The 15,313-nt window shown below is 33.3% G+C and overlaps 1 protein-coding gene across 3 annotated transcripts in view; it reads left to right on the top strand.

The window, feature by feature from the left end:
- PRMT3 (protein arginine methyltransferase 3) overlaps window positions 1-15,313 on the top strand; it is a 139,936-nt gene that overhangs the window by 67,084 nt on the left and 57,539 nt on the right. For all 3 annotated transcript variants that reach the window (XM_074401235.1, XM_003919914.4, XM_074401236.1), the window contains exons 12-13: window positions 11,077-11,264; window positions 13,582-13,668. In XM_074401235.1, coding sequence (XP_074257336.1) covers window positions 11,077-11,264; window positions 13,582-13,668 — 275 coding nt within the window. The remainder of the gene's footprint in view (window positions 1-11,076; window positions 11,265-13,581; window positions 13,669-15,313) is intronic.

Genomic DNA, 15,313 nt, shown 5'->3' on the forward strand with positions numbered 1-15,313 from the left:
TTTTGTGAGAATATTTAAAGTAGTGACTGGTTTCTAATAAGTTTTAAAAGTGCAACATACCCAATCCTCATCTAAATGGATCCTAATAAATTTGGAAGGCTTTCTTTTTATGTTTCTGGAAAACATTTAATCATATTAACTCTGCATACTTATTGTGAGATTCTGTTTTTACAGACCTTCTGCTGTGAGAAATTGTAGACAGACAGAATAATTGTTTTTCAGGACAGGGATTATGTTTGTTTAGCTTTAACTCTTAAATGAGCTTCACTGCTTCTGGGATGTAGATGGAGCATCATACATATTTATGGAATTGAATCATTAAAACAATCACTAAAACTGAATTGAACGGCATCTGTCCTCCTTCACTTACCTCCCTGCATCTTACCTTTCTCAAAGTTTCAAGATCAGCAAATGGTTTCCATGGTCAGAATACAGTTGGTAAAACATGAAAGGGGGAGGCATTTCAAACTATCGATGTAAAGGACTTCACCATAGTCATGCCTCTTATCATCCAAATTCTATGAAATTACTTTGGCAATTCTGGTACAGTTAAAAATCAGTGAGGCTAAAACATAAAGTACAGAGAAAATTCTCCAAAACAAGAGAGTTCTTTTTATAATAGCATTTAAATTGATTGCCTTTCTTTTTCAAAATGTGCCCATTTTATCACATTATTTTCTGCAACCATTTCAAGATACATTCCCAATCTCTGTCAAGAACCTGGATAGAATTTTTAGATACATTTTACCCTGCAACAATTGGCTATAACTTCCTATGATTGCAACAGCTTGTTTTTTAATGACTACTACAGGTTGAATATCCCTTATCCAAAATGGTTGGGACCTTCAGTGTTTCAGATTTTGTGTTTTGGGGATTTTGAAGTACAATCTTTGCATTATACTTACTGGTCGAGCATCCTTACTTGAACATTTGAAATCTGAAATGCTCCAGTAAGCATTTCCTTTGGGTTCATGTCAGTGCTCAAATTCAGATTTCAGATTTTCAGATTAGGGATACACCAATTGTAACATTTAATGACTTAAAAACAACGTTATCCATCATTTGTTGACTGTCTACTGCTGCCAAACTGTATACCTTCATTCATGTTATTAGACGTAATCCTCACGATAGCCCTTCGAGATTTTAGAAACAGTCTTCTAAAAGTGTCCTGGATGACACATACTAAATGGCAAACCTTGATTTTTTTTTTTTAATTCAGATCTGCCTGCCTCCAATATTCATGTTCTTTTTATTAAGCCTTGTTTCCCTTCTAAAATATTTATATATGTTATATACATTTTATATAATATATTCTATATACAAATATTTTAGGGAATAAGCCTTTCCCTTCTAAAATCTTTATATATATATGATATATCATAATATATATTATAGTATGATATGTCATACTATTATATATATATATATATTTTTTTTTTTTTTGAGGCGGAGTCTCGCTCTGTTGCCAGGCTGGAGTGCAGTGGCATGATCTCGCCGCACTGCAACCTGTGCTTTCCGGATTCAAGTGATTCTCCTGCCTCAGCCTCCCTGGTAGCTGGGACTACAGGCACAGCCACCACGCCCAGCTAAGTTTGTATTTTTTGGTAGACTCGGGGTTTCACCATGTTGGCCAGGATGGTCTCTATCTCTTGACCTCATGATCTGCCTCGACCTCCCAAAGTGATGGGATTACAAGTGTGAGCCACCGCACCTGGCCAAAATGTATTTTTTAAATGTGATTATTGCCTTGAAGTTCTAGGGAAGATCCAAGTAGCTGTTTCCAGACTTGCCTGAAATTGATCTTACTAAGGAACTAACAGCAACTTAATACATTTAAATTGAATTCTCCGTGAAATTCATTAGGAACCTACAGCAATGTGAACAACGGCAGAGCTATTTCTTATCATCAGAGGGATAAAGTGGAAGCTCATATATCTAACTCTTTCTGTACTTTTATATGGCTTATGTTAGTGGTAAGATAATACAGAGATGTATTTAAGAGAGGTCAGCATTTAACTCCTTAAGCAGCGCTGTTGAATGTTATTTGTTAACAGAATCAAGAGGAAGAAAGAAAATGTAGAAAACAGTAACGCAAAGTAGTTTAATCTATTTGTGTATTTGAGTATGTCTTGATGAATATCACTGGTCATTTCTATGCTCATTGTTCTATTGCAAAGCAAAGTTTTTCTTTGTTTTTCTGAAGGACAGATTTACCAAATAATTAGTAGTATAAAGATTATAGAGGCTGTGCGCAGTGGCTCACGCCTGTAATCCCAGCACTTTGGGGAGGCTGAGGCAGGAGAATTGCTTCAACCCGGGAGGCAGAGGTTGCAGTGAGCTGAGGTCGTGCCACTGCACTTCAGCCTGGCACCTGGTAACGGAGTGAGACTCTGTCTCAAAAAAAAAAAAAAGATTATAGAAAGAATGAACACATTACGAGAGGGAATATTGAAGGCCCATACAAACCTGATGGGACCACATTTAATTTTACATGAATTTAAGTTTGATTTATGTCTCATCATACATATTATGGTAAGCAGTAAAGGCTTTATAAAACACAGATGATAACTTGGATGTTCATCTACCTCATTATTCATCAAGCAATTCCACTGTATTTTAAAGTTACATAGTTACTACCCTTCTAAGAAAACTAATTTTGTAAAGTTAGTGAAAGCAGTTCTACTAGCAATGATTTCTGCTATTTCTAGCGAGTATTTACTAAGCACTAATTGTGTGTCAGGAATTGTAATGTTTTACACGCAGCCAATAAGAGATGAGGAGGAAAATTAGGAAAGTATTGGTTATAACCAATGGGTGTTTTTATAACTACAATTAAGACTAAAATAAACATGTATTTTAGGATGACAACATAGAATATAAATGTTTTATATACTAACAGTGTCAAATACTGCATCTCACAAAAATTGGAAAGGGAATGCAGGTGGCAGGTAGAAGTGTTTACATTTTAATTGCTTTATCTTTAATAATAGGTACTATGGAATGTTATTTAAAGCTGGCAGATCAAGTAGTAGAATTATTAAGTACATTTAGCACTACAAAGCTAACATTAAATTGAGTGATGAGTGGTGGTGGTAGATCCTGTCTGTGTCTCTTGACTTTATCAAAGCATGTGCAAATATACACCAAAGAGTGAGTGTTGCTGCACGTAAATTATACTTCAGAAAAGTGACTTTTTAAATCAACTAAAGTAGCATTCCCCACCTCCTTTGGGCCAAATGAATTATGACATGATTCAATTCCTAATTTTTCTGAAAAGTACTTTTCTTTAAAACTGTGTACTAACTCTGTGCCCACCTCTGTATTTGTTGTTAGTATTATCGATGCAACTCTGTTTTTAATATACGGAAAAAATTTGGTGTTCAGAGAAGGCCCAAGAGAGTGTGAGAAAAAGAGGAGAAAAGGGAAGGAAAATGATAATGAAATAACAATTTTATTATTACTTAAGGTAGGAGTTTAGTAAATAGTGTTGAAAAGAGAGAACTAAAGATACTATACTGAGGTTTTAATTATAAAAGTTGGCTACTAAAACAAAAATACAAAGATCTTTCTAAATATAAAGATTAGTACTTTGGAAAAAAAATCAGAAGACCATGCAGTGAACTGTTTTTTTAAAAAAATTATAGATACAGAAAAAAACAAAAAATGGTAGTGTCAGGAACAAAAAAAAAAAAAATCTGTTTCTTATGTCAATCAGTATAAATAGGCTAAACTTAACTATTAAAAGAAAAGGAATTTCAGATTGGCGCTCCAAAGCCCAATTCTACACAATTTATAGAGCCACACCTATAGCAAAATAATTGAGAGAAGTTAAAATTTAAAGAATAGATAAAGACTTTCAGATAAATTCAAACAAAATGCAAACAGCTGTCATGATGTTGATACCAGGCAAGGGGGAATCAGGGCCAAAATATTATATAATCAGTCATATTAACAGGAGTAGGGCTAAAGAGCAAAATCATGGGCCCTCCTTCATAGATAGCCAGGTGTGGTAGCGTGCATCTGTAGTCCTCGCTACTTGGGAGGCTGAGGTGGGAGAATCACTTAAGCCCAGAAGTTTACAAATATAGTGAGCTTTGTTTGTACCACTGTACTCTAGCCTAGATAACAGAGACCCTGTCTACAAAAAAACAAAAGGTTAAAATTAAGTTTACATGGAAAAATAAACAAGAATCACAAGGAAGACTCTAAAATAGAAGGGTCCATGATGCGGGGGTAGCAGAAGGAATAGTGCTACCAAATATTAAAACACATAATAAAGCCTTAATAGTGAAAACAATATGTTATTGGTTCTTGAATGGAGAGATGAATTGAAGAGAATGATATAGACCTAACTATACATGGCATCTCATATAATTGAGGAAACGATTTACTATGGCAAATTGTATTGAGAAAATTGTGTAAAAAAAGTTTAATCCATGCAGTAAATTGTACACTGTGAATTTCAAATGATCAAAGATAAATACAAGAAAAGTCAAATGGTAAAAATGTTAGAAGGAACATAGGTTTATAAACCTGGGGGAAGGGAGCCTTTCTAAATAAGAACTTAAATTCAGAAACCCTAAATGAAACACTGATACTAGATCTAATTGCATCTGTTTAAATTTCTAAATGGCTGAACATGCTATAAACAAAGTCACAAGACTACCTACTGAAAAAAAAATTTCAATTTTTATCACCAACAAAAAGTTAATCTCTCCCACATGTAAGTAGATTCTGTAAATAAATAGAACACATACCCAGTAGAAAATTGGATAAATAATTGGTGGCTCACAAAAAAAGGAAACACAGATGACTCTTAAACATGTGCTTAGTCTCTGTCGTATTAAGAAAAATTTCCTAAGAAATTTCTGCTTTCCTCAAGGTCACACAGAATTTTCCTGTGTTTCCTTCCTGGAGTTTCAGTTTTTGCATTTATGTCTATGATTTATTTCAAATTAATTTTTGTATATAGTGTGAGGTAAGGGTTGATATTAATATTTTCTAGCACCCTTAATTGAAATGCTATTCTTTCCCATGAATTGCTTAGCATATCTTGAAAATTAATTGACCATATTCGTGTGAGTCTATTTCTGTGTTCTTTTCATTTAATATTTAAGTCTGTCCTTTCATCAGTACCATACTGTCTTAATTACTGTAACTTTATACTGAGTCTTGGTTAGGTAAGGAAAATCTCCCAGTTTTGTTGTTCTTTAAAATTGCTTTTATAGGTTGGTCATGTGGCATGGGGGAGTTGAAAATAAATTTTAGAATCTGGCTATTTCTGCTTTAAAAAGGCTGCTAGAAATTGGATTGAATGAATATATCAATTTGGGAATAATCAGCATTTTAATATTGAGTTTTCTAGTTCATGAGCATAATGTATCTTTTCATTTTTAAGTTGTCTTTTATTTTTTTTTTTTATTTTTTTAATGGAGTCTGGCTCTGATGCCCAGGCTGGAGTGCAATGGTGCAATCTTGGCTCACTACAATCTTTGCCTGCTGGGTTCAAGCGATTCTCCTGCCTCAGCCTCCTGAGTAGCTGGAATTACAGGTGTCTGCCACTATGCCCGGCTACTTCTTTGTATTTTTAGTACAGATGGGGTTTCAACATGGTAGCCAGCCTGATCTCGAACCCTTGACCTTGCTTCCTTGCTTTCCCTTTTTAGTGTTTTTGTTTTCTTTTTGCCTTGTCATCTCATTCCTTTGCTCAGAGCAAAATAAGTAAGGCTAAATGTTACCGTTTTCCTTACTTTGTCCTGAAGTTTTATTTATCTCCAATCTTTTCAACACCATTTCTCCTTCCTTTTCTTCCAACAAGTACCTGTTTACCTTAGGTAAGTGGGGTTCCTCTCTCTTTTTCTTCCATTTGAAAAGCATTAAAATGTGGCATCATACATAATGGAAAGATATGGACCTTGCAGTTAGACCTTAAGTTAAATCTCTGCTTTGTCAGCTGATTAGATATCGGGTTAGCTGAAGAAGACCAGGTATTTGGACAAGTTACTCTCTGAATTTCAGTTTTTTTAAATTTATAAAAAGAAGATTATAATACAACTTTATAAAATTATTCAAAAGTTTAAATGAGATGCTTGACACAAAATAGTTGCTCAATAAATGTTAATTCCCAGTCTGAGTTACAGCTGGTGAACATGAGATTAGCATTAGGTTTATACTTCATAAAAGTTATTAAATGAATTTAAGCATTGTGGTATTAACACTTATCTTTTATACAGCACTTCACGTTTTCTACACTTTTGCATAGATTATCTCAATATAATCAGCCACTGGCATTGGTTCATAGTGCTTAAAGGATTCCTTTAGTATTTTTACAACTGTCTACTTCCTCATCTTCAGATCTGCTTTTTTCACGTTTATTAATTTGAGTTTGTTCAGTAATAGAGCAGTAGTATCATTTTCTATTTTTCAGCATGTAATTTTTCAAAGCATCTTATAGCTATATGTTAGCCTTAGCTAAGTTTTAGTGGGTCTAGTCATTATTTATAAATTAATGATGGGGAAATGAGTTCAATTTCCAAATAAATATTACTTTTTAAAGATACCTTCATTATATAAACTAGAAACTAATTTTTAAAGCTTACTTAAATTCCCATCTGGTGACTTTATGGTAAATTTTCTTTTATGCATATCAAGATTTTTGCTACCATTGTTATTTAGCTGAAATCTCCATATTGTTCATATATACTGTGAAAAAAGTGGTTTATTTTGACTTATTTACTATCTCCTTTGTTTTAAATCTTTTTACTATGTGGTTATTTATATACAAACAGTGATACTAAATTTCTACTGTCTACTAGAAATTGTTTCTTTATGCATCTCTGTCTTATCCTTTAGTGTCCAAAATTTTATGAGGCATTTCTAAGGGATAAAGGATTTCCCATCTTTATCTATTCACCATGTGAGCCATTCTAGTGACAAATGAATTCTGGTCAGTGAATCGAGAAGGACACAGATGTCAAAGCCATGAATTTATAAATGGTCTGTTAAGAGGGTGCTTTTGTCCAATCAGCATTTTGTTAATTTCACCTACAACGAGGAATAATTATTCAATTATAGCTTCTATCTGACAAAAATCAAATGACAAATGTGTCAGAATGTGAAGGTAAAGGGTTAGTCAGGATTCTGGCAGGTGGTCCAAGATTTTAGCCAGCTGTGAGGAGGTGGATATACAACCAAATTGACCTATAACACTGATTACATATCCTTATGAATATTCATAGATCTTACTACTGGAAGATTAAAAATAATTTTATTTCCAAATTTTAGCAATCTAAAAACTGCTTTTCTGTATTTTTGTGAAAGACAATTTGAAAAACACACAACACTCAAAAATAAAATCATGTTCTTCTTTAGTTTGTTTCTCTTCTAATTACAATTTCAAAATTGTTTTATTACTTTTGGTAAGCTATAATTTTTCTTATAAAAAGTTATCTTTATTTTTTAATGGTGGTACTAATATTACTTAATGTAGAGCCAGAGAACAGTACATTTTTTCAGTAAAAGGCAATATAGTAAATATTTCCAGTTTTATAGGCCGTAGAGCCCCTGTCCCAACTATTCAACTCTGCCACTGTAGCACAGTGTGATTATAGACAACATGTAAACAAATGAATGTGGTGGTGGTACAGCTAAACTTTATATATTAATACAAAAACTGGCAGCAGGCTGGATTTGAGTATGGGCTATAGTTTGCTGATCCTGATGACTGATGGCATTTTAAAACTTCAGTAAGATTTTAAAAGATATTCTAAAATAGCAGAACTGTATGAACTATGTTAAGTATCTTGAATGTCTGTGCACTGCACAACTCCAGAGGATATATGGTTCCCATGAACTATATAGTGTGAATAGCACTCCGTGAAGTAGGACCATATGGTGGCCCTGATAATAATCCCACCCCCTTCCATTTCTCCTCATTTACATCAAGGGTATCTATGTCTAGCCTGCTGCTTGCTTTGTGGATAAAGTTTTATTGAAACACAGCCATGCCCATTTGTTTACGTATTGGCTGTGGCTGCTTTCACACCAACAATAGCAGAAAGCAGTAGTTTCAACAAAAATCATTTTTGTCCACAAAACCTAGATAATGCCACAAAAAAAATGTTTGCTGACCCCTGACTATACCTTTGTTATGTTCCTCTTTAATGATGAAATAACAGGGCATAATGTGGGAAAGCTTCTATAATTTTCAGTCCAACAAAGAATATATCAGGAAGTTAGCCACATACCTAAATTTCCTTCTGAATTCTAATTTTTTTAATTCAGTGTTTCTCATCCTAAGGATCTGGTTCAGGACACTAAATATACTTCCTTACAGCTGATCCTCTTACTGAGTTAACATTTTCAATAACAAATCAGTTACTTTGAAGAATTTGTATCATTCGAGAATTTAAAGACAATCCAGAGGCTTTACCTGTTTGTGGAAGAAGGGGAGAGTTTGCATGGCAATGAACTCTGGCAGATGCAGGTAGCATACCTCCCACAATGCCTATCAGGGAAGACTTGAGAACTTATCAGTGACTTAGCACTAGATAGTTTTTTCTGAGTATCTCACAAGTTAGGTTTGGAAGCAGTTGCTTTGATGCCAGTAGATCTTATCATGGGCTTTATTTGGAGAATAATTTAGTGCTGCTATCATTGAATAGTAAAATTGGTAAGGCTGTGTATAAAAACGTTTGGTGGGAGGAGAGGGTGATTTTTCTACTGTTTACATCTGAAAGCTGGTCAATAATCTGGGGGTTTTTTTGCTGTATTTCTTTGGTACATTTATACTTGTTTCAGTTTGCTGATATGGGAACATATGTTTTATATTTTTAATTCATGAATACTCTAAAAGTTGATATTTGAGATATTGGAAAGACAAAGTTAATTTTGTTATTTATTGTAAAAGAAAAAAAGGATCAGCATTATTTATAAAGTTTTGTGTTGTGAAGTTCTTTACTTGTTATTAGGGGAGAGTTCCTCCCTCAGTCACTCTTTCCCTAACTCACGTAACACTTACCTTCTTGGTTTTCTTACCTTTGTGGCCCCAGTTTCTCCGTCAAGTCCCTTGAATTCTATTATTCATTATCTATTCTCCCTAGGTCTCGTGAACTCCCATTACTTTCATTTATATGCCTGTGGTCTCCACATTTATGTCTTGAACTTAGATAATCTCTTTTGAATTTCAGACCTTTATATTCAGCTACATTTCAGACATTTTTATCTGTTTGTCTCTTAAGCACTAACTGCTCCTTTTCCTTTTGAATCTGCTCATATTTATGTCCTATTACAATGGTTAGTACCACAATCTGTGCTGTTACTAAAGCTAAATACGGTCAGTCATCCTTGACCTTTTCCCCCACAGCCAGTCAGTCTCAAAGTCCTCTGAGTTCTACTTCATAAATATCCCTTGAAAAACTCATCCTTTCCATTACCACAGCAGTGTCCTAGTTTATATCACCTGGTTTATTTTAACCATCTCTTAGTTTATCTGTTTTCATCTTAGACCCGCCATTATTCTCCACATTGCATTCCAGGTGGTTTGTCCAAAATCAAAATCTAGGCATGTTGCTGCCCTATGTAAAATTTTTTACCGGATTATCATTATTCATAGAATAAAGTCCAGTTTAGTAATTTGGTTTACTTGGCATATAGTCTTTGGTCCCTATTTACCTTTCTAGCTTTGTGTCTGTTTCTCTCTAATTAGATTGTATATGGTCTGTCCCATCTATTGTGACCCTTTATGCACACTGCTGCTCACTTTGCCTAGAATAGGCTTTCCCTCCCCACTCTCAACTTACTGGGATTCAGTTCTTATCTTACATATTATCCCTTCTCCCATTCTTCAGCCAAGTATGAATTAGCTGTTGTTATATGTGAATTTTCAGTACTGCAAAAGAAGTAACACTTGAATATAAATTTAATTTTCTCAGCAAGACAACTTACTTTCCACAGAAAGGGCGCTCCCATTAGCCATCTTGCCATCTGAGGACACTGAACAAAGGAGGCAGGGCCATCTATATCTAACATATCCGCCCTGCTGCTATGTTCTGATTTCATTGGCTGGAACTGGACTCTACACTGTAGGCTGTACACAATTGGCTAACAACTTAAAACTTTCCTAAAGAGGTAAAGGCAAAGGAGAACAAAGGAAAAGAGGAAGTAACTTGAGGAATGCTTAGAGAAGCAAAAGCATTTCCAAATAAGGAAGGGAATCAGCTTTGACCTGGGCTCGTCCAGGCATGTCAGCGCAAATACCTAGGCTAAAGTGTACCAACTAAGAACATTGGATACACTTATTTCTTCATTATGAGTAACAGCTACTTTAAGATTATTAGCAAAAGCTTTAAAATAAATTAACTTTTGAATAAACTATTATTTATTTGTATTGAACTAAGAGGAAAGCTTTGAAGAGGAACCTTTTATTCATTCTCATTTCCTACAGCTGTTTTTGCCGTGAGCTCCCAAAGTACCTTGTATGCTCACCTCACAAATAGTTGTGCATTTCTTTGTCAAAATTTTCTAAATATAAGTTTATTGAGGGTAGTGGTATATGTCCATACACTGTAAATTAGACTGGCACATATGTCTGGCACATACTTGATGTTTATATTTTTCTGTTAAATGAGAGGAATATGAACTAGTCTTCTGTATAACTGTAAAACCCCGTTACATGATTTTCTTACATGCTACATGTCTTTTTAAATGATTTGCCCCTTTCGGCATGTTTTTAGAGGAAAATAGGATTAAGTAAAGATCTAGTACATTTTAAGTTACCATACTTTAAGTTTTAATATCAATAAATATGTTTATTTCAGGATTGTTTAATTCCATGATCCCATTTTAATTCAGACCCTATCATTGGAATCCCTGTTTTAATCTTAGCATCATGATAATGGGTATCTTTTTTAAAAAGAGGCTGCAAGATGAAACCTGGTTATTTTTCCTGATCTATAACTTCTTTAATCTCCCACTGCTAGTAATCTTTACTGATGGATTTGATAGTAGCCTTTTAAAAATTATATTCCATAATAAAGGGAGCTAATGCTTCATTGTCGGACATTTTATTTGTTACAGTCTACCCTGACATTTGCACTATCAGCCTTGTAGCAGTGAGTGATGTGAACAAACATGCTGAGAGAATTGCTTTTTGGGATGATGTCTATGGCTTCAAGATGTCCTGCATGAAGAAAGCTGTTATTCCAGAAGCGGTTGTGGAAGTTTTAGATCCACAGACTGTCATTTCAGAACCTTGTGGTATTAAGGTAGGTACTTTACCAACTTTATTTTTTATAATGGTATTGCTATTTTTCTTAGTTCAGCATTTGAAACATATTTGAAAATAATATATTGATTTTATATGTGGGCTTTCAAAACAGTACTCTTCCCTTTATAATCAGTATAAAACAAATTGAGGTCATAATATTTACCAGTTGACTATATCATCTCTTTGTAATCACTTCTCTCTATATTAAACTCCTTACACTCAGTTTTACAATCCTTCAAATCTAACTCTGAACTGGTCGAATAATTTATATTTACTTTGGCTTAATCAAAAGTCCTTTTGTATTATCATTTCTGCTTCAACACCCCCTCCTAGCCTGATTTACAGCCAGATTTTTCATTCATGTCATATATTCCACACAATTTAACTTCTCTCATTCAGGTTTCTTCCAGCATTTTCAGATTAAATAATTACATATAGTGAATCTGCCCATGAAACTAAAGCCCTACTATGTTCAGATTTCTCGGTTACTTCCTTTTGTGTTTTGTCATCTTATTTTTTGCCTTGTTAATCTTTGGTTTTATTGTGAATTTTTTTATGTTGAATTTACATGGGTTCACTGGTTACTTTGCAGCAAAAAATAATATTACTTTTCTTAACTCCATAATTTGTCTGTTTCAACTAGATAATCAAATAAATATACAGTAATATGTTCAGTGTTAGGTTCAGGATATTCTGTCTCTTTTTTGAGACCTAGCTTCACTGTGACACCCAGGCTGGAGTGCAGTGGCACAATCTCGGCTCACTGCAATTTCCACCTCCCATGTTCAAGAGATTTCCCTGCCTCAGCCTCCCAAGTAGCTGGGACTACAGGCACTCACCACCACGCCTGGCTAATTTTTTGCATTTTAGTAGAGATTGAGTTTCACCATGTTGGCCAGGATGGTCTCAATCTCCTGACCTTTGTGATCCACCTGCCTTGGCCTCCCAAAGTGCTGTCTTCTCTTTTTAATCATTCTATTACTTTCATGTAGCATCAATATTTCTTCTCTGTACAAAGTAGATACTTAATACATATTTAATTTTCTTAAATGGATAAAGCATTAAAAGTTAGTATAGAGTAATAAACATGAAGTTTCTTAAGAGTATGCTGATTAAAATTGCATTCAGCTTTTAAGGAAAAAAAACAGTCTGTTTGATAGTTATGAGTGTTCAGTCAGTACTCTGGTACACCAATAGTAAAGGGTTTATTTAGACTCTGGCTAAGGATAGGAGTGTACAATTATAACCAATTAAGCCTTAAGGTTAAGCAGAAAGAGGAGAGTTGGTAGAGGTTGCTGATTTCTCTGTGTAGTGATCTCTACTAAATGCAAAAACTGCTATGAATAAATAGTTGAAACAGAAAAATTTAGAACTGAAAACAAGGTGTTGAAAAATGTATGTACCCCCTTTATTAAATATATTTTGAAGTAAATTGTTCTGTGTTCTCCAGTCCCCCTACAAACACATTGTACTTTTAAAATTTTTTCTGAAATTTTTTTAAATAGTGCCTCAGGTCTGTGGTTACCTTAACTGCATTCACTGGGTTATAATCTACTCCTGGCTGGTCAGCTGATGACGGTCTTTACAGCATACTTCTGGTTAGACTGCTGTCGTTGAAAGGTTATTCCATTTCTTCTCCAAAGTATAATGGAGAAGGATTTGGAAAAGGGCAGAATGGGAAAATAAAGATACTTGGCTGTTTTTTCCCTGGGTTGAATCACCATAGTTTTGCTGTTTTGTTTAAATTGAGTGGTTTCTCCTCATATCTAACAAAAGCTATCTTCAAATACAATTATAGACATGAATTTTAAAACAACTTTCTATTCATTAGCATTTATTTTCAAGTTGGCAGTTTCTATAAATATATTGACTGTTAATCACACATGATTTATAGCAATTATGGCAAGTATACCTTACACAGTAGGCAACATGATGTTAGGTGAAACAACAGGAAAACATTTTTTTTAAGTATTTATTTTAGTGTGTCAGGAAAACTTTAGCACATTAGAGCTATGATTTACTATTATTTACTATACAGTATTATTTACTATAATACTATTGCTTACAAGGAGTCTTAATTATAAAAAAGAATTTGATTTAAAGAAAAATTAACAAAATGGGAGTACTAGTACTCATTAAACTTATAATTCCAAAAAGTAGTGTGTGAATGGTTAAAGTTTTCAGAACATTAGTTTCCAATAATCATTTGTGCATAAAAGCAGTAATGTTTATCTGGGTTGTTGGGGATTTTTTTTTTTTTTTTTTTTTTTTACTATTTTTACTAAGCTCTTTCTTCCACTCTTTTTCATGGGTAGTATATAGATTGCCATACAACGTCTATCTCAGATTTGGAGTTTTCATCAGATTTTACCCTGAAAATTACAAAGACATCCATGTGCACGGTAAGCTATTTCGTTCTGCTCTCACAAATTTCACTAGCAGTGCAGTTGATTGGCAGGCTAATGAGTTTAATTACCAAGCTTGTGACAAATGAAAACAACTATTGCCTCTGACAGTCTGCTATGACCTTTATTAGGCCATTGAACAGATCTGGTTAATAGGTCAGTAAAACCTCAAAAAAGTTTAAAGTATTAGGAAAACCTGTTTATATAATGATTTTATAGAGTGAGTCTTTATTATTTTCTATCACATAGTCAGGAACACTCAAGTTTATCTTCAAAGACCAAAGTTCATACCCTATTCTTCCCTTTAACTCTTAACTTTTAATTTAGATGGAAGATATGTTTATTTGGTAGAATATTTTATATTTATACATGAAAAATTACTAACCTGATGTTTAGTTAACTTTCAAAAATCAGCTTGGTCTAATAGAAAAAATGCTTTGGAAAAGTTAGGCAGATCTGGGTTCATATGTGGTTTTACCACTTTCATTTTGTTGTTCAAGTTACCTAAGTAATCTGTGCTTCAGACTATTCTGTTGCTTTAAGAAAAATGTGGATAATTCTATTTCAATGACTCATTACATGGATTAATGAGATATATGTGAAGCACCTACAATATAGCCAGAAATGTTAGCTTACTAAAATATAAAAGTTTTTTCCTCTCTGAAATAATTTATAAATGTTCATTATTTTTAAGATAACATTTATCGCTGTCAGGATACTCACATTTTTAATAAAATGTGCTTCTTAAAGTATGAGTTTATATAGGCGGTATTAACATGAATATTTATATTATGTTAAAAATAACCATGGTTTTTAAAACTATGTCCTCAGAAGTTAACATTTTTATGGAAAACTGTATTGTCAGAATCTGTAAAATAGATTATAAGTCATGTTAACATTGAGTCTTCTGCCTAATTCTTTAAAATATTTGGTTCAGATTGATATACACAAGACTTCATGTCTTCTTTACAGTAGTTTCAGTTCATTTTGATTCAGATTGATATACACAAGACTTCATGTCTTCTTTACAGTAGTTTCAGTTCATTTTGATTCAGTGATTATTTTATATCCAAATAAGTTTAATAATGTACTTTGATGTTTTGAGGGATTCTTCTTTTAGTTGAAGTTGGTTTTATAATTTTTTAAAGTTTAAATACCTAGATTACAGATTTGTGACTTTGGGGCACTCATAATCATTTGTTTAATTAACAAAAAGCAAAATTTGATTCTTTTTATTTTCCATGCATTTTCTAATTCTGCTTTTTAGTAATTGAAATTATTTTTGTCAGTTGAAATTAGAGGCTAAAGACTTTAACTCCTAGACTTTCTCTTTGTTTTGATATTAATACATGAGAGTTAAAAGAAGACCATCTTGATTAATGAAAATTCATCTATCATCTATAAAAGAATTCCTAGATATAAATTGTCATATCACCAATATTAAATATATAATTCAAATTTACTTTCAGTGCCTATCACATGAATCAAAATAGAGCAGATGCAAAACTCTAGTGAAGATGTCAAAAATTGTTTTTAGTTGTACATATTTGTGAACTCTAGATAGAAGAGTTTATTGACTTTCATTGAAATATTCTTTTTTTCTGGTTTATTGGTCAGGGTTCTTAGCTTTGTACAACATAAT

Source organism: Saimiri boliviensis, chromosome 6 (genome assembly GCF_048565385.1).
Source record: "Saimiri boliviensis isolate mSaiBol1 chromosome 6, mSaiBol1.pri, whole genome shotgun sequence".
Lineage (NCBI taxonomy): Eukaryota > Metazoa > Chordata > Mammalia > Primates > Cebidae > Saimiri > Saimiri boliviensis.